This window comes from Zea mays, chromosome 2 (assembly GCF_902167145.1).
Source record: "Zea mays cultivar B73 chromosome 2, Zm-B73-REFERENCE-NAM-5.0, whole genome shotgun sequence".
In the NCBI taxonomy this organism is placed as follows: Eukaryota; Viridiplantae; Streptophyta; class Magnoliopsida; order Poales; family Poaceae; genus Zea; species Zea mays.
The window spans coordinates 54,766,551-54,786,759 of NC_050097.1; the positions used below are offsets into that span (position 1 = coordinate 54,766,551).

At 51.3% G+C, this 20,209-nt stretch overlaps 1 protein-coding gene across 1 annotated transcript; it reads right to left on the bottom strand.

The window, feature by feature from the left end:
• Positions 1-918: 918 nt before the first annotated feature.
• On the bottom strand, positions 919-2,945 carry LOC100276439 (uncharacterized). The gene is made up of 2 exons (NM_001150230.3): positions 1,615-2,945; positions 919-1,336 (listed from the first exon to the last, which is right to left on the bottom strand). Exons 1-2 carry the CDS (start codon positions 2,870-2,872, stop codon positions 1,143-1,145), a joined length of 1,452 nt encoding a protein of 483 aa, NP_001143702.2. The 5' UTR covers positions 2,873-2,945; the 3' UTR covers positions 919-1,142.
• Positions 2,946-20,209: the final 17,264 nt, after the last annotated feature.

Below are 20,209 nucleotides of genomic sequence, written 5' to 3' on the forward strand. Positions count from 1 at the left end.
CGGCAAAGAGGCCGACACTCGGCAAAGCCTCAGATTCCGGTAGTGATATTGCAGTTTGTTTCCCACATATTCGAACAATCCGAGTATAAATTGTCTATTTGAGGTCGTAAATAAATTCAAACGAAAAAGTTGTCAACTACTCCCTCCGTTTTTTTATTTGTCGCGTTTTAGTTCAAAAATGAACTAGCGGACTACAAAGGAGTACAAAGTTTCATAATTTTTAAAGTTCTACAACTTTTATTTTGGTATTCTTCCCATCCGAGGTCGTTTGCAAAATTTCCATTTCAAATTTAATAAATTTAGATTCAATTTTTGAGAGACGAAATGATTTCAAATAAAAAAGTTGTCAACTACAAAGTTTCATAACTTTTAGAGATCTACAACTTTTATTTTGGTGGTTTTTCATACGAGGACAATTGCAAATCTCAAAAAATCAGAGAAAAAATGATTTCTATTAACGGTTTCTTAAGAAAACCGTTTGCAGAAATCATGGATTTGTACCGGTGGGTTTTTAAGAAATCGCATAAGATTTGTACATGCGGTTTTTTTAAAAACCGCCACTAAAAATAGCACTGTCGTTTCATAGCCAAAACTACCTGTAAAAATTAAACTCCACAACAGTGTTAGAGCTATTTTCTACTAGTACATCAAACGTCTGAGTTGACTTCCATTTGTGAAATTTGATAAATCTTAACAGAAAAGCATGCAAACAGGACAGTGCAAAAGGAATAGGGAATGAACATGGAGAAAAACTGATTTCCATTGGTATTATCAGCAGATCGACTTTAGATGCATTGCAGGTAGGGGTGGTAATGGATCACGATTCAAATAACTCTTTACAAAAAGTTAGGTCTTTAAATAATGTTATTAGTTCAAAAATGAATAAAAATAATGTCTGATCCTAATTCAATTCGATTCTTAAAATTTGTAGTGTAAAATTTAGAGCCCGTTACCACCTCTAATTGCAGGTTCTCATATAGTTCAATAATAGGCATGAATGAGAATGGATGACATGTCCATGACACAAAGCTGCAGGCTCTACTCTACTATATGTATTGTATCTGAAACGCAAGATGATCGAAAGAAGTGTCCATATACTGACATGACCAATATAATCAGCGCCCCTGGGCTCTCTGTTCCACCTAGGGAGAGGAGGGGAGCTGTATCTCCGGCGCATCCGAGGAGTGAGATGATTCATCATCGGATGTTGATGGTGCCATCTTCTCGTCCACATCCCCCCTTGTCCACTCCCAGACATCGCTTAGCCAAGAGTAAACAGACTCGGTCACCTGGCGCTTCTTTTCTCCCTCGTCAGGCTGTCCCGGCGAAACATTATCTGCATGCAATATTGTAATTATCTGGTCAGAGTGTATAGGAAAGGAAACTGAAACTGAAAATGCGACCATATGCATCAAATCGGCATAAACCAGTTCAAATACTACTGACTACTGTTACTAGCACAAATGAATGTTGCCAATATGGATGTTGCGAGTACGATCATTCACAACAATACATACATACAGTGTGGTTAAGATGTATGCATATGATTGAATGACGATACACACACAGAGAGAGCATCAAATCAAGATTTCCAGCTACCGTATGCGCGCTTACCTTCTGGTGAAAGGTCGTCGTCGTCTCCCGGGAGCGTAGGTGGTGGTGACGACAGCTCCCAGGCATCGACGATGGGGCGGGAGGATTGGAACATGATGACTTGATCACGGTCTATAAGACATTCCTTGCAGGTAATGACCTGCTTCTTGAGCACGTCCAAGCCAAAGAGCTTCGAGCCCTGGAAGAAGTAGACGACGCAGTGATCGTTGGGGTCGACGAGGGCGACGTGGGGCACCTCGCCCGGATGCAGGCCGGCGTCGGCATAGGTCTCGTTGTCCCAGATTTCGGCAAAGGGCACCTCGTACTCGAGCTTCCACGGGTCCGGGCCCTCCGGGTCGTCGTCGAGCGTCCACATCCCGACGGTGGGGTTAGCCGGGCCCGGGGGTGCGTCGTCCTCGTCGATGAGCACATCGTCGTAGGCGAGGCCGCGGATCTCGACGAACCGCAGCTTGCCCTCGCTGGGCCTGACGCAGCGTCGTTGGTTGATGAGGGTCCTGATGTGTGGCTCGAAGACGACGTAGCCGTCCATCTGGCAGTCGGCCGGAAGCGGGAGGAAGCACAGCTCGGGGAACCGGAGGTCAGGCGTGAAGGGGTCGCAGAAGAATATGCCATAGGCGAGGGCGATCCACCAGAGGCGACCTTCGTGGGCGAGCACGCCGTTCTGCGAGAAGGGGCTGCACATGTGGTCCGTTTCCCGGGTGAGGTGCCTGACAAACCACCGACGTTCGGCGGTGGAGTAGCAGAGGAGCCTGTTGGGGTGGTAGAAGGAGTTGGGGGGTTGAAGCTGGGCCACCACGTAGTGGCCCCGGCGGAGCGGGTCGGCGATGAGGCCAATGCTGAGGTGGGTGCAGATGTCGAGGCCCTGGCAAGTCCGAAGAAAGGAGGACACCAAGGGGAGGATGGTGACGGTACGACTGTGCGTGTCGCAGAGGAAGAAGTCCGGGCGGTTGCCTTCGACGACCTGGAGGAGAATGTAGCCGGAGCGGTGGGCGGCGAGGATGTAGGCGGACAGCGGCTCTTCGTTACTCCTGGGGTCAAGGGACACGCTGGGGTGCAGCACCAGGTAGGAGGGTAGCGGCGGGTCTTTGAGATCGAGCAGCACGTCGGTGCCGAGGACGATCTCCTGGGTCCGATCGTCCTCTTTGTCGAGGACGGCAACGGAGACGAGGGCCACCCACTTGCGCTGCGGCTCCGACTCTGGTTCCTGCTCCGCTTCCTGGCCGGCACGCGACCCCTGCACCAATTCAATCGCCGACATGGCCGGTATGGCGAGGCGCTGCACTGCACTTGTTTGGGTAGGAGGGGGCGAGTCGGTTGTATTGGTTTGATTTGAATTCGTGATTGGCGTGACTGCTGTTTTTATAGTCAGGGCCAGCGTCAGCGTGGCATGCTGCGCAGCCACGGCTGGGTGGCGTCCGTCCGTGTGAGGTCGGACAGGCAATTGGATGCGCGGGCCCTGCGGTCGATAGATAGATGCTGTTTGGTTCAGCTTTTTTCTGACCAGCTTTTCTGAAAATCTGGCTGTGGGGAGAATTTGGCTGTGGAGAGAATTTGATTATCATTACGATTACGTGTGAAGGAAGATAAAGTTGTTCATAGGGCTCAAGATCTAGAAAGTGACGGATTCCTACTATTACAACGACTCAACCGATTATGTGTTTATGTTGATTTTGGATGGTTTTTGTCCCAACAAATTTTATAGAAGCTAGCTGAAAAGCTGAGCGTTTGACAGTCCGCAGCAGCTTTTGGTGGCCAGAAGCTGCCAGAAGCCGAAACAAACAGGGCAATAGTACTCCGTATCACGTGTGTACGTACGGGATGCTGTTCATCCGAGGGTTTTTCCTTTATTTTCTTTATTTAAAAATATGAGAAATGAATTAAAAAACCGGGTGGGCGGCTTCAAGGTCCGGCTGACCCAGCAGCCCACCGGCTAGCTCGTCCCTAGGGCAAGTGGAGGCCGTGGCTGGCATATCGCGAGGACGCGCGTAGGACGCAGAGGGCGAGCGGTCAGGGGGAGCCGCAGGTCGTTCCGTGCACGGCGATTTTTCCTCGCCGCTCCTGCGCATTCTCCACCAGGCTAGCTCCATAAGTACGGAGATTTGCTCCTTGTTCAACATCTCGCAAAAAATCGTTAGCTCTTTGTTCTTCTTCCCCTCTCGGCTTCAGTCACAGTCGGATCATCGTTCTTGAGATTTGAGCACTATTCGAGTTGTAAACTCCTCGTGCTGTGTTTGTGTGATCACGTTCTCACTTGTGTGAGTTGTTGTGCTACGGATTTGAGTGTTGAGTGTGTTGCTCTCCCCAACCTTACTTTGTGCTTTCTTTGTGATCTCGATTGTAAGGACGAGAGACTCCAAATTGTGGAGATTCCTCGCAAACGGGAAGAACACTCTAAAGGAAAAGACCGTTGTATTCAAGTTGATCATTGGATCACTTGAAAGGGGTTGAGTGCAACCCTAGTCCATTGGGACGCCACAACGTGGAAGTAGGCAAGTGTTACTTGGCCGAACCACGGGATAAAAATCAAGTGTCTCTTGTGTTGCTTATTGTGATTGCTTTGTTCTCACGAGCGCGTTCCTTAGCCACTTGGTTTAACTAACACTTTGTGTCGGCGTTTCGACCCCAGGGGGTCCCTGGACCGACGAGTAAATTGTCGTTGCGTGTCCCAGCCCAGATGGGTCGGCGCGAGATGGAACACAAGGGGGGAAAGAGAATCGCGGCTCGTGTTATCCTGCTCCCAGGGCGGATGCGCTTGCAGTAGGGGGTTACAAGCGTTCGCGAGGGAGAGAGAGAGCCTGTTCGTCAGCCGCGCCAACTGTCAGCGTTTTGACCCCGGGGGGTCCTTGGACCGACGAGTAAGTTATCGCTGCGTGTCCCAGCCCAGATGGGTCGGCGCGAGATGGAACACAAGGGGGGAAAGAGAACCGCGGCTCGTGTTATCCTGCGCCCAGGGCGGATGCGCTTGCAGTAGGGGGTTACAAGCATTCGCGAGGGAGAGAGAGAGAGCCTGTTCGTCAGCCCGTCCTCCCGCGCGACCACCCTTTCATACGAGGGCCCTGGACCTTCCTTTTATAGATGTAAGGAGAGGGTCCATGTGTACAATGGGGGGTGTAGCAATATGCTAACGTGTCCGGCAGAGAGGATCCAGAGCCCTATGTACATGCCAACGTGGCTGTCGGAGAGGTGCTAGAGCCCTATGCATGTGATGTCGTGGCCGTCGGAGGAGCGCTTGAGCCCTGTAGAAGCACAGCTGTTGGGGCTACTGGGACCTCGCTGACGTCTCCTTGCTTCCGTAAGGGGCTGAGAACTGCCATCGTCATGGGCGGACGCGAGGTGCCATCATTACTTGTTTACCGGGGCGAGCCAGATGGGACGTCGGTCTTGTTCCTCGTAGCCTGAGCTAGCTAGGGGTAGGGTAATGATGATCCCCCTGTGGCGTGGTCGGTCCGAGCCCAAGGTCGGGCGAGGCGGAAACTCCTCCGAGGTCGAGGTTGAGGCCGAGCGAGGACGCGATTCCGCCCGAGGTCGAGGTCGAGGCCGAGCCCTGGGGTCGGGCGAGGCGGAGTCCATCTTCCGAGGCCGAGGCGGGGGCCAAGCCCTAGGGTCGGGCGAGGCGGAGACTTCTCCTGAGGCCGAGGCCTAAGGTCGGGCGAGGTGGAGCTTCATGTGGCGCCTGAGGCTGGACTCAGCTACTGTTAGCCTCACCTTGGTGGGTGGCACAGCAGTCGGAGAGGGGCGAGCAACGTTGTTTTCCTGTCAGGTCAGTCAGTGGAGGGGCGAAGTGACTGCAGTCACTTCGGCCCTATCGACTGAGGACCGTGCGTCAGGATAAGGTGTCAGGCGATCCTCGCATTGAATGCTCCTGCGATACGGTCGGTTGGCGAGGCGATCTGGCCAAGGTTGCTTCAGTGCGAAGCCTGCCCGAGCTGGGCCTCGGGCGAGTCGAGGGTGCGCCCGTTGCTTGAGGAGGCCCTCGGGCGAGGCGTGAATCCACCTGGGTCTACTGTTCTTGCCCGAGGCTGGGCTCGGGCGAGGCGAGATCGTGTCCCTTGAGTGGACGGAGCCTTGACCTGAATTACGCCCATCAGGCTCTGTAGCTTGTGCTGATGGTGATTACCAGCCGAGTTTACGAGTGTTGAGGGTACCCCTAATTATGGTCCCCGACAGTAGCCCCCGAGCCTCAAAGGGAGTGTTGGTACTCGCTTGGAGGCTTTGTCGCACTTTTTTGCAAGGGGACCGGCCTTTCTCGGTTACATTTTGTTCCGGTGGGTGCGCGTGAGCGCACCCGCCGGGTGTAGCCCCAGAGGCCTCGGAGGAGTGGTTTGACTCCCCTGAGGTCTTAATGCTTTTCGTGATGCCTTGGCCGGTCTGGTTGTTCCCTTATGCGATCTGATGGTAGCCCGGGTGTATGGTCGGGTTCCGAGTTCTCAGGCTGGTCTATTGACGCTGTCAACGGTTTGGCCGTAGCCAGGTTTGCGAGAGCAGCCCCCGAGCCTTTGCACGGAGCGAGAGGACGATTGAGGACTGACTCGGCTTTTATCATATGCCCCTTCGTCGCCTTTCCACAAGGAGGAGGGGGGAAAGCGCCATGTTGCCCCTGGGGGGCGCTGAACATGGTGTCTCCAGTGAGTTGCTAACGGGTGATCCGAGTGGACGCCCGTGCCCTGTTCGATAAGGGTCGGCTAGTGGCCCGGAGGCGCGCTCCAAAAGTACGTGCAGGTGATTTGCCGGACCCGGTCCCGTTTGATAGGGTCCAAGGGCTCGATGCCTCCCTCTGATGGGATTCCGTTACAGAATCGCTCCTGCTGGTCTCGGAAATGTCCTAGGGTACCTCGGGAGCGTAGCCCGAGCCTCGGCCATGTATCAGACGTACCCAGAGTCATCCCTCGCTCCGCGTGTTCTGGGGCGGCTGTTGAACCCTTCAAGGGGCCAGCCTTCGAACCCCTGATCAGTAGTGGGCGCGGAGCCCGAGTGCTCTGAGGCGGCTGTCGAACCCTTCCGAGGGGCCAGCCTTCGAACCTCTTATCAGTAGTGGGCGCGGAGCCCGAGTGCTCTGAGGCAGCTATCGAAACCCTTCCGAGGGGCCAGCCTTCGAACCCTTGATCAGTAGGAGGGCTCGGGGCCCGCTTCCTTCGCGGAGAAGGATCCCTTTCGAAATATCCCCTTTCCCGGTCCCTGTAGCAAGAGAGAGAAAGGGGAAGGAGAAAAGGATATGAATTTAAACGATGTGGCGCACCTTTTTTGACGTGGTCATCATGGCGGAGGTGAAACGTCGCCCGCTTCGCCTGCCAAAGGTGTCGCCTACCCGGCCGCGAAGTTAATGTGACGGGACGGGTGGTTCGCGGGTGAAAGGGAATTAGGCTTACACCTAGTTCCTAAATAATTTTGGTGGTTGAATTGCCCAACACAAATATTGGACTGACTAGTTTGCTCTAGTGTATAAGTTATACAGGTGCAAAAGGTTCACATCTAGCCAATAAAAAGACCAAGTGTTGGATTCAACAAAGGAGCAATAAGGCAACCGAGGGCACCTCTGGCTGGAGGCACCGGACTGTCCGGTGTGCACCGGACAGTGTCCGGTGCGCCCGTAGACTTCATTTTCTACCCTTCGCCAGAGGACTTCGACTTCAACCCTTCGCCCTCAGGAATTCGCGGAGGCCGGCGCGCTATAATTCACCGGACTGTCCGGTGTGCACCGGACATGTCCGGTGCGCCAACGAACCGCGGCCTCCGGAACTCGCCAGCCTCGGGTTCGCGCGGCAGCCGCTCCGCTAAAATTCACCGGACTGTCCGGTGTGCACCGGACTGTCCGGTGAACCACGGAGCAACGGCTACTTCCGCGCCAACGGTCACCTGCAAGCGCATTTAATGCGCGCTCTGCGCGCGCAGTCGGCAGGCGCGCCCATACCGATGCACCGGACAATGAACAGTTCATGTCCGGTGTACACCGGACATCCAGGCGGGGCCACATGTCAGAGCTCCAACGGTCAGAATCCAACGGCAACGATGACGTGGCAGGGGGCACCGGACTGTCCGGTGTGCACCGGACTGTCCGGTGCGCCATCGAACAGAGAGCTCCCAGCAACGGCCACTTTTGGTGGTTGGGGCTATAAATACCCCAACCACCCCACCATTCATTGCATCCAAGTTTTCCACTTCTCAACTACTACAAGAGCTCTAGGCATTCAATTCTAGACACATTCAAAGAGATCAAATCCTCTCCAATTCCACACAAAACCCTAGTGACTAGAGAGAGTGATTTGCCGTGTTCATTTGAGCTCTTGCGCTTGGATTGCTTCTTTTCTTTCTCACTTGTTCTTGAGATCACAACTCCATTGTAATCAAGGCAAGAGGCACCAATTGTGTGGTGGCCCTTGCGGGGAAGTTTTGTTCCCGGCTTTGATTAGAGAAGAGAAGCTCACTCGGTCCGTGGGACCGTTTGAGAGAGGGAAGGGTTGAAAGAGACCCGGCCTTTGTGGCCTCCTCAATGGGGAGTAGGTTTGCAAGAACCGAACCTCGGTAAAACAAATCTCCGTGTCTCACTTGCTTATTCGCCTGGGATTTGTTTTGCGCCCTCTCTCGCGGACTCGTTTATATTTCTAACGCTAACCCGGCTTGTAGTTGTGTTTATATTTATAAATTTCAGTTTCGCCCTATTCACCCCCCCTCTAGGCGACTATCAATTGGTATCGGAGCCCGGTGCTTCATTAGAGCCTAACCGCTCGAAGTGATGTCGGGAGATCACGCCAAGAAGGAGATGGAGACCGGCGAAAAGCCCACTACAAGCTACGGGAGCACTTCATCGGAAGAGTCCCGCACCAAAAGGAGGGAGAAGAAGAAGAGCTCCTCCAACAAAGGGAAGGAGAAGAAATCTTCTTCTCACCACAAAGAGAAGAAGGAAAAATCTTCTTCCCACAAGCCGCATCGGAAAGACGACAAGCACAAGAGGATGAGGAAGGTGGTCTACTACGAGACCGACACTTCATCAACATCAACCTCCGACTCCGATGCGCCCTCCATCACTTCTAAACGCCAAGAGCGTAAGAAGTATAGTAAGATCCCCCTACGCTACCCTCGCATTCCTAAACATACACCTTTACTTTCCGTCCCATTAGGCAAACCACCAACTTTTAATGGTGAAGATTATGCTATGTGGAGTAATTTGATGCGATTTCATCTAACCTCTCTCCACAAAAGAATATGGGATGTTGTTGAGTATGGTGTACAGGTACCATCAATAGGGGATGAGGACTATGACACGGACGAAGTGGCCCAAATCGAGCACTTCAACTCCCAAGCCGCAACCATCCTCCTTGCCTCCCTAAGCAAGGAGGAATACAACAAAGTACAAGGATTGAAGAACGCCAAGGAGATTTGGGACCTACTCAAGACGGCGCACGAGGGTGATGAACTCACCAAGATCACCAAGCGGGAAACGATCGAGGGGGAGCTCGGTCGCTTCCGTCTTCGCCAAGGGGAGGAGCCACAAGACATGTACAACCGGCTCAAGACCTTGGTGAACCAAGTGCGCAACCTCGGGAGCACAAAATGGGATGACCACGAAGTGGTTAAGGTTATTCTAAGAGCTCTTATTTTCCTTAACCCCACTCAAGTACAATTAATTCGTGGGAATCCTAGATATCCACTAATGACCCCCGAGGAAGTTATCGGGAATTTTGTGAGTTTTGAATGCATGATTAAGGGCTCCAAGAAGATCAACGAGCTTGACGAGCCTTCCACCTCCGAGGTGCAACCGGTGGCCTTCAAGGCAACGGAGGAGAAGAAGGAGGAGTCTACACCAAGTAGACAACCAATTGACGCCTCCAAGCTCGACAACGAGGAGATGGCCCTAATCATCAAAAGCTTTCGGCAAATTCTCAAGCAACGGAAGGGGAAGGACTACAAACCCCGTTCCAAGAAGGTTTGCTACAAGTGTGGTAAGCCCGGTCACTTTATTGCAAAATGTCCTATGTCTAGTGACAGTGACAGGGGCGACGACAAGAAGGGAAGAAGAAAGGAGAAGAAGAAGTATTACAAGAAGAAGGGCGGCGATGCCCATGTTTGTCGGGAGTGGGACTCCGACGAAAGCTCAAGCGACTCCTCCGACGACGAGGACGCCGCCAACATCGCCGTCACCAAGGGCCTTCTCTTTCCCAACGTCGGCCACAAGTGTCTCATGGCCAAGGACGGCAAAAAGAAGGTAAAATCAAGGTCCTCCACTAAATATGAAACATCTAGTGATGAGGATGATGATAAAAATGAGGAGGATAACTTGCGCATTCTTTTTGCTAACCTTAACATGGAACAAAAGGAAAAATTAAATGAACTAATTAGTGCCATCCATGAAAAGGATGATCTCTTGAACTCCCAAGAGGACTTCCTAATCAAGGAGAATAAGAAACATGTTAAGGTTAAAAATGCTTATGCTCTAGAAGTAGAAAAATGTAACAAATTATCTAGTGAGCTAAGCATGTGCCATGACACTATTGCCAACCTTAGAAATGAAAATGCTAAATTAATTACTAAGGTAGATTCTCATGTTTGCATTGATCCTAGAAATGATAATGTTGATTTGCTTGCTAGGATTGATGAGTTAAATGTTTCCATTGCTAGCCTTAGAAATGAGAATGAGAAACTAATTGCTAAGGCTAAGGATTTTGATGTTTGCAATGCTACTATTTCCGACCTTAGAACTAAAAATGATATGTTGCATGCTAAGGTTGTTGAACTAAAATCTTGCAAACCCTCTACATCTAATGTTGAGCATATTTCCATTTGTACTAGATGTAGAGATATTAATGTTGATGCTATCCATGATCACCTAGCCTTAATTAAAAAACAAAATGATCACATAGCTCAACTAAATGCTAAGATTAGAGAGCATGACTTAGAAAATGAAAAATTTAAATTGGCTAGAAGCATGCTCCATAATGGGAGACGCCCTGGCATCAAGGATGGCATTGGCTTCCAAAGGGGAGACAATGTCAAACTTAATGCCCCTCCAAAGAACTTATCTAACTTTGTTAAGGGCAAGGCTCCCATGCCTCAGGATAACGAAGGTTACATTTTGTACCCTGCCGGTTATCCCGAGAGCAAAATTAGGAGAATTCACTCTAGGAAGTCTCACTCTGGCCCTAACCATGCTTTTATGTATAAGGGTGAGACATCTAGCTCTAGGCAACCAACCCGTGCCAAGTTGCCTAGAAAGAAAACTCCTGATGCATCAAATGATCATGCCATTTCATTTAAAACTTTTGATGCATCTTATGTGCTTACTAGCAAATCCGGCAAGGTAGTTGCCAAATTTGTTGGGGGCAAACACAAGGGTTCCAAGACTTGTGTTTGGGTACCCAAAGTTCTTGTTTCTAATGCCAAAGGACCCAAAACAGTTTGGGTACCTAAAGTCAAGAACTAAATTTGTTTTGTAGGTTTATGCATCCGGGGGCTCAAGTTGGATACTCGACAGCGGGTGCACAAACCACATGACTGGGGAGAAAAGAATGTTCTCCTCATATGAGAAAAACCAAGATCCCCAACGAGCTATCACATTCGGGGATGGAAATCAAGGTTTGGTCAAAGGTCTTGGTAAAATTGCTATATCTCCTGACCATTCCATTTCCAATGTTTTTCTTGTAGATTCCTTAGATTACAACTTGCTTTCCGTTTCTCAATTATGTCAAATGGGCTACAACTGTCTATTCACTGATGTTGGTGTCACTGTCTTTAGAAGAAGTGATGATTCAATAGCATTTAAGGGAGTGTTAGAGGGTCAGCTATACTTGGTAGATTTTGATAGAGCTGAACTCGACACTTGCTTAATTGCTAAGACTAACATGGGTTGGCTCTGGCATCGTCGACTAGCCCATGTTGGGATGAAGAATCTTCATAAGCTTCTAAAGGGAGAGCACATTTTAGGATTAACAAATGTTCATTTTGAGAAAGACAGGATTTGTAGCGCATGCCAGGCAGGGAAGCAAGTTGGAGTCAATCATCCACACAAGAACATCATGACTACCGACAGGCCACTTGAGCTACTCCACATGGATCTATTCGGCCCGATTGCTTACATAAGCATCGGCGGGAGTAAGTATTGTCTTGTTATTGTGGATGATTATTCTCGCTTCACTTGGGTATTCTTTTTACAGGAAAAATCTCAAACCCAAGAGACCTTAAAGGGATTCTTGAGACGAGCTCAAAATGAGTTCGGCTTAAGGATCAAGAAAATAAGAAGCGACAACGGGACGGAGTTCAAGAACTCTCAAATTGAAAGCTTCCTTGAGGAGGAGGGCATCAAGCATGAGTTCTCTTCTCCCTACACGCCACAACAAAATGGTGTAGTGGAGAGGAAGAATCGAACTCTTTTGGACATGGCAAGAACCATGCTTAATGAGTACAAGACACCGGACCGGTTTTGGGCCGAAGCGGTCAACACCGCCTGCTACGCCATCAACCGGTTATATCTTCACCGAATCCTCAAGAAGACATCATATGAACTCCTAACCGGTAAAAAGCCCAACATTTCATACTTTAGAGTTTTTGGTAGCAAATGCTTTATTCTTGTTAAAAGAGGTAGAAAATCTAAATTTGCTCCTAAAACTGTAGAAGGCTTTTTACTTGGTTATGACTCAAACACAAGGGCATATAGGGTCTTTAACAAGTCCACTGGACTAGTTGAAGTCTCATGTGACGTTGTGTTTGATGAAACTAACGGCTCTCAAGTAGAGCAAGTTGATCTTGATGAGATAGGAGAAGAACAGGCTCCATGCATCGCGCTAAGGAACATGTCCATCGGGGATGTGTGTCCTAAGGAATCCGAAGAGCCTCCAAGTACACAAGATCAACCATCCTCCTCCATGCAAGCATCTCCACCAACTCAAAATGAGGATGAGGCTCAAGTTGATGAAGGGCAAAATCAAGAAGATGAGCCACCTCAAGATAATGGCAATAATCAAGGGGGAGATGAAAATAATCAAGAAAAGGAAGATGAGGAAGAACCAAGACCGCCACACCCAAGAGTCCACCAAGCAATCCAACGAGATCACCCCGTCGACACCATCCTCGGCGACATTCATAAGGGGGTAACTACTCGATCTCGGGTTGCTCATTTTTGTGAACATTACTCTTTTGTTTCCTCTATTGAGCCACACAGGGTAGAGGAAGCTCTCCAAGATTCGGATTGGGTGGTGGCGATGCAAGAGGAGCTCAACAATTTCACGAGGAATGAGGTCTGGCATTTAGTTCCACGTCCTAACCAAAATGTTGTAGGAACCAAATGGGTCTTCCGCAACAAGCAAGATGAGCATGGTGTGGTGACAAGGAACAAAGCTCGACTCGTAGCCAAAGGGTATTCACAAGTCGAAGGTTTGGATTTCGGTGAAACCTATGCACCCGTAGCTAGGCTTGAGTCAATTCGCATATTATTGGCCTATGCTACTTACCATGGCTTTAAGCTCTATCAAATGGATGTGAAAAGTGCCTTCCTCAATGGACCGATCAAGGAAGAGGTCTATGTTGAGCAACCTCCCGGCTTTGAAGACAGTGAGTATCCTAATCATGTCTATAGGCTCTCTAAGGCGCTTTATGGGCTCAAGCAAGCCCCAAGAGCATGGTATGAATGCCTTAGAGATTTCCTTATTGCTAATGGCTTCAAAGTCGGCAAGGCCGATCCTACACTCTTTACTAAAACTCTTGAAAATGACTTGTTTGTATGCCAAATTTATGTTGATGATATTATATTTGGGTCTACTAACGAGTCTACATGTGAAGAGTTTAGTAGGATCATGACACAGAAATTCGAGATGTCGATGATGGGGGAGTTGAAATATTTTCTAGGATTCCAAGTCAAGCAACTCCAAGAGGGCACCTTCATTAGCCAAACGAAGTACACTCAAGACATTCTTGCTAAGTTTGGGATGAAGGATGCCAAGCCCATCAAGACACCCATGGGAACAAATGGGCATCTCGACCTCGACACGGGAGGTAAGTCCGTGGATCAAAAGGTATACCGGTCGATGATTGGTTCATTGCTTTATTTATGTGCATCTCGACCGGACATTATGCTTTCCGTTTGCATGTGTGCAAGATTTCAAGCCGACCCTAAGGAATCACACCTTACGGCCGTAAAACGAATCTTGAGATATTTGGCTTATACCCCTAAGTTTGGGCTTTGGTACCCTCGGGGATCCACATTTGATTTGATTGGTTTTTCGGATGCCGATTGGGCGGGGTGCAAAATTAATAGGAAGAGCACATCAGGGACTTGCCAGTTCTTGGGAAGATCCTTGGTGTCTTGGGCTTCAAAGAAGCAAAATTCGGTCGCTCTTTCCACCGCCGAAGCCGAGTACATTGCCGCAGGACATTGTTGCGCGCAATTGCTTTGGATGAGGCAAACCCTGCGGGACTACGGTTACAAATTAACCAAAGTCCCTTTGCTATGTGATAATGAGAGTGCAATCAAAATGGCCGACAATCCCGTCGAGCATAGCCGCACTAAGCACATAGCCATTCGGTATCATTTTCTTAGGGATCACCAACAAAAGGGGGATATCGAGATTTCTTACATTAATACTAAAGATCAATTAGCCGATATCTTTACCAAGCCACTTGATGAACAATCTTTTACCAGACTTAGGCATGAGCTCAATATTCTTGATTCTAGAAATTTCTTTTGCTAGCTTGCACACATAGCTCATTTAAATACCTTTGATCATATCTCTTTTATATGCTATGACTAATGTGTTTTCAAGTCTATTTCAAACCAAGTCATAGGTATATTGAAAGGGAATTGGAGTCTTCGGCGAAGACAAAGGCTTCCACTCCGTAACTCATGCTTCGCCATCACTCCGAGCAACTCTCTATTCCTTGGGAGAAATGAGCATCAAAAAAAAAAGGACTCTATCCTTGGGGGAGAGAGTAAAAGCTCAAAAGCAAAAGGACCGGACCTCGTCTTTGGTATAATCTTAACTCATTTACTTATGACCAAAGGGGAGGAACTTACTTCGAGGGCTCTAATGATTCCGTTTTTGGCGATTCATGCCAAAAAGGGGGAGAAATGAGCCCAAAGCAAAAGGACCGCACCACCACCACCAAATTCAAAAACTTAGTGCTTTCCAAAAGTCTTTATCATTTGGTATCCTATTGTGTTCAAAAGGGGGAGAAAGTAGTATTTCAAAAATGGTATATCAAAACCCTCTTGAACACTAAGAGGTGGATCTCTTTTAGGGGGAGTTTTGTTTAGTCAAAGGAAAAGCATTTGAAATAGGGGGAGACAATTTCAAATCTTGAAAATGCTTTGCAAACTCTTATTCATGTACCTTTGACTATTTGCAAAAGATCTTTGAAATGGATTTACAAAAAGAATTTGCAAAAACAAAACATGTGGTGCAAACGTGGTCCAAAATGTTATATAAGAAAGAAACATTCCTTGCATATCTTGTAAGTAGTTATATTGGCTCAATTCCAAGTAACCTTTGCACTTACATTATGTAAACTAGTTCAATTATGCACTTTTATATTTGCTTTGGTTTGTGTTGGCATCAATCACCAAAAAGGGGGAGATTGAAAGGGAATTAGGCTTACACCTAGTTCCTAAATAATTTTGGTGGTTGAATTGCCCAACACAAATATTGGACTGACTAGTTTGCTCTAGTGTATAAGTTATACAGGTGCAAAAGGTTTACATCTAGCCAATAAAAAGACCAAGTGTTGGATTCAACAAAGGAGCAATAAGGCAACCGAGGGCACCTCTGGCTGGAGGCACCGGACTGTCCGGTGTGCACCGGACAGTGTCCGGTGCGCCCGTAGACTTCGTTTTCTACCCTTCGCCAGAGGACTTCGACTTCAACCCTTCGCCCTCGGGAATTCGCGGAGGCCGGCGCGCTATAATTCACCGGACTGTCCGGTGTGCACCGGACATGTCCGGTGCGCCAACGAACCGCGGCCTTCGGAACTCGCCAGCCTCGGGTTCGCGCGGCAGCCGCTCCGCTAAAATTCACCGGACTGTCCGGTGTGCACCGGACTGTCCGGTGAACCACGGAGCAACGGCTACTTCCGCGCCAACGGTCACCTGCAAGCGCATTTAATGCGCGCTCTGCGCGCGCAATCGGCAGGCGCGCCCATACCGATGCACCGGACAATGAACAGTTCATGTCCGGTGTACACCGGACATCCAGGCGGGGCCACATGTCAGAGCTCCAACGGTCAGAATCCAACGGCAACGATGACGTGGCAGGGGGCACCGGACTGTCCGGTGTGCACCGGACTGTCCGGTGCGCCATCGAACAGAGAGCTCCCAGCAACGGCCACTTTTGGTGGTTGGGGCTATAAATACCCCAACCACCCCACCATTCATTGCATCCAAGTTTTCCACTTCTCAACTACTACAAGAGCTCTAGGCATTCAATTCTAGACACATTCAAAGAGATCAAATCCTCTCCAATTCCACACAAAACCCTAGTGACTAGAGAGAGTGATTTGCCGTGTTCATTTGAGCTCTTGCGCTTGGATTGCTTCTTTTCTTTCTCACTTGTTCTTGAGATCACAACTCCATTGTAATCAAGGCAAGAGGCACCAATTGTGTGGTGGCCCTTGCAGGGAAGTTTTGTTCCCGGCTTTGATTAGAGAAGAGAAGCTCACTCGGTCCGTGGGACCGTTTGAGAGAGGGAAGGGTTGAAAGAGACCCGGCCTTTGTGGCCTCCTCAACGGGGAGTAGGTTTGCAAGAACCGAACCTCGGTAAAACAAATCTCCGTGTCTCACTTGCTTATTCGCCTGGGATTTGTTTTGCGCCCTCTCTCGCGGACTCGTTTATATTTCTAACGCTAACCCGGCTTGTAGTTGTGTTTATATTTATAAATTTCAGTTTCGCCCTATTCACCCCCCCCTCTAGGCGACTATCAGCGGGGCAGCCGTTGCGCGAGCCGTTCGAGGGACGGAACACGGGCGCGTCGTCTTCACGCCATGGGAGAGGGCTCTCCTGCGGCTCCAGGAGGGGACGTGAGCCTGCAGACGATTTGACCACCGCTTCCGCTCGCCTACTGTCGCCATTACTGCCGGCCCATTTTTGGCTGTATCGACCGTCACGCCTTCTCCCGCGGCTGACTGACCCGTGACCGATGCGCTTGGTTGGCATTGTTGGGCCATGCGCAGGGTTGCCTCGAGTTGCGGCACCGGTTCCGCAGTCGAGAAGGTGCGGTATTGGCGCATGTGGCGGTGCAGTTTTTCGCACGTAGTAACCGGCGCGCCGGTTACATGACGTGTGGGCCTGGGCCTCCATGTTGGATGCGTCGAAGTCAAAGGGGTGCATCTCCATGGTGCGGTTGCACGCCACCTGCAGGGCGGTCCGTCCTTTCAACCATTGTTTTCGGTGAGGGTGGAGGAGTGCTTGTAACCGCGGGGCGGTTGCATGCTCCGCGCGCGGCGGTTTGGCTTCTTCTGTTCTGGGCCAGCTTGCATGACGTGTGGGACCCAGCCCCGTGTCATAGGGGGAGGACCCTGGGGCACGTCATTGAAGACTTAGTCCGCGACGCCTGAGGACGTGAGTGGGGAGAGCCGCCTTTAAAAAGAGATCGACCCCCCGGGTGGTAGCCATGTCTTCGCACTCTCCTCATGCATCGCATCCCTCCACCTTCCGAGCCCCCGGATGGGGAGCGCCCGCGTTGCCTTCGTCTTGTTGTTGGAGGAGCGCAACCTCGCGGAGGTTGGCACCTTTCAGCCATCGCTCGGCTTCAAGGATTTTCATCAGGCAGCCCGGCTGCATTCCCTCACCGATGGTCACCCAGGATGGTGACCACCAGTTCGATGGTGGGGAGAAGCAAGCCGGGCTGCGGCCTCTGCCCCGCCCTCAGCTTCAAGGATCATCATCATCCTTGCTGGGGCGGGGGGCGAGCTGAGCCGGAGCCCTACCTCCTGTATGGGCCGGCGGGCCACCTCTTCCTTCAGCATTCAGGGGAGAGGGCGCTCACCGGCCTAGCGGAGGGGGCGGACTTCGACAACGCGGGGCCGGTCGGCCGCAAGCGTCGTCAGCTCCAGCATGCCTGGCTCGCTGGCTCAACTGGCCCTGGCGCAGCTTCTGGTGCCACCTCCCACCGCTGGGGCAGAGTGTGGCTGTCTGCCCGCCGTACGGGTGGCTGTTGCGCCGTGCGCACTGGGGGACCGCCCAAGATGTCGCACGCCGCTAGGGCGGCGTTCGTGTTCTTGGGTTGTCCTGCCCTTGCTCCGGCACGACGCCTCTGCGCGGAAGTCGGTGCTCGTCCGTCCGGGAGGACTTGAGTGGGGATTTGCCGGTGGGCAGGTGGCTGCCGTCGTCGGTGCTGAGGTGGTGGCAGCCGGAGAAGGTTTCTCCGCCGACGAGACCGTCGACGCAACCCACAGACTGGCCTCTGGCTCTTCGGCCTTGGTAGCTTGTCCTCGCCCCTCGAGTGGTGACGTGGGCGAGGGCCTTGTCGCAGCAGCGTCTGCCCTGAGGTCATCGCTGCTGCAGTGGTCGGCGGCGAGCCACCTGGAGTTCGTCGTCCCACAGGCCCTCCAATGTGGAGGTTGTTCATACCCGCGGGAGTGGAACCGGAGTTCCGTTTGTAATGGCACCTTGAGTGCCGACGTGTGTTCATTGTGGCTGTCGAGGCCTGAACAAGTAGGTATTTGAGTGTAATACCGTGTTTCTTCCTTATTTCGAGCACTAGGACTCTCCTGTCGGCTAGCTGAACCGCTTAACCGAGCGTGGGTTGCCTTGTGCGGAAGGTGACGAGTGAGGTATCCATAGCTCGGAGGCGTAGGAGTCCCTTGGCTCGGTCGGCCTTGCCGCTTAAGGCTTCCCTTGCTCAGTTAAAGGACCCTCGGCTGCTCTGCGATGAGCCGGAGCCGGAGGCAGCGATGTCAGTGTGGACAGAGGCGGAGTCGGCTCGAGAAGGAGCTTCGTCGGCCCGGGAGCACGTGGCCTCCCTGGCCAAGGAGGTGCAGTAGCGGCAGCTAGAGCTCGGCCAGGTCGTCCGCTAGCGGGACCAACCTCGGAGTCGTGTTACCGAGGCCGTGAGCCGGGCTGATGTCCTCGGGGGATAGCTGGCTGAGGCTACGGAGCGGTTGGTCGAGGTGTCTGCTCGGGCCGGGACCCTTATAGAGACCTTGGCTATGATGGCCCGAGCTTGGTGCTGGCTTCCTTCTTCGAGGTGGAGATCCTTCCGCCCGCGTCGCCGTCCGAGGCCGGGCCAGATTCCTCCGAAGGTGGAGACAACGCCGAGGGTGCTGCTGCTCCCTCTGTTGATGTCTGAACCTGCAGGGAGAGTTTGTTTGTAGTGTGCGTATGTTTTTCGTGGCCGCCGAGGCTCAAACATATCATTGTCGTGTTGTAAAGCTGCGTTTCCTTTCCTCTTGTTTCGAGTATCAGGACTTGTTTGTCAGTAGCAGAATCGTTTATCCGAGCGAGAGTTACTTTACACGGAAGGTGATGAGTGACGTATCCGTATCCTGGAGGCGTAGGAGTCCCTCGGCTCGGTCGACCTCGCCGCTTATGTGCACTCTTACTCGTTCGTAGGATTCTGTTATCGATATAGTCGAGAAGGCACGAAAATCGTTCTGGCAGAAAAGTTTTCGAGCGTTAAGACTTGTCTAGTCTAGCCAGCAGAATCGCTTATCCGAGCGTGAGTTACTTATCGCAGAAGGTGATGAGTGAGGTATCCGTATCCCGGAGGCGTAGGAGTCCCTCGGCTCGGTCGGCCTTGCCGCTTACGTGTACTCCGTCGTTTTCAGGATCCCGCTATCGAAGCAGTCGAAAAGCGCGAAAGATGTTTTGGCAGAAAGACTTTTTTTTGAGGAGGGGGTTCCCCCCTTCTAGCCCCCGAGGGAGGGTCGGGCTTTGCAGAGGCAAGGCTGACCCTTCCTTGACGGTTAGACTTTATTTGTGTAGAAAACGAGGTATATGAACGACTTGAAAACATCTTAAGGGTAAAAGCGACGTAGCTGTCGGATGTTCCAAGCGTTGCTGTAGACTTCGCCTTGATTGTTGGCTAGCTTGTATGTTCCGGGCTTCAAAATCTTGGCGATGATGAACGGCCCTTCCCAGGGAGGAGTGAGCTTGTGGCGCCCTCGGGCGTCTTGTCGTAGCCGAAGTATCAAGTCCCCCACCTGGAGGTCTCGGGACCGAACCCCTCGGGCGTGGTAGCGTCGCAGAGACTGCTGATACCGTGCCGAGTGTAGTAAGGCCATGTCTCGAGCCTCTTCCAGCTGGTCTAGTGAGTCTTCTCGGCTGGTCTGGTTTCTTCGGTCGTCGTACGCCCTTGTCCTCGGGGAACCGTATTCTAAGTCTGTGGGCAAGATAGCCTCGACCCCATAGACTAGAAAAAATGGCGTGAAGCCCATGGCTCGGCTTGGCGTCGTCCTCAGACTCTAGACCACCGAGGGTAGTTCCTTCATCCATCGCTTGCCGAACTTGTTGAGGTTGTTGTAGATCCTCGGTTTTAGTCCTTGTAGGAGCATACCGTTGGCACGCTCTACCTGCCCATTCGTCATGGGGTGAGCTACGGCGGCCCAGTCCACCCGGATGTGGTGGTCCTCGCAGAAGTCCAGGAACTTCTTGCCAGTGAACTGGGTGCCATTGTCGGTGAT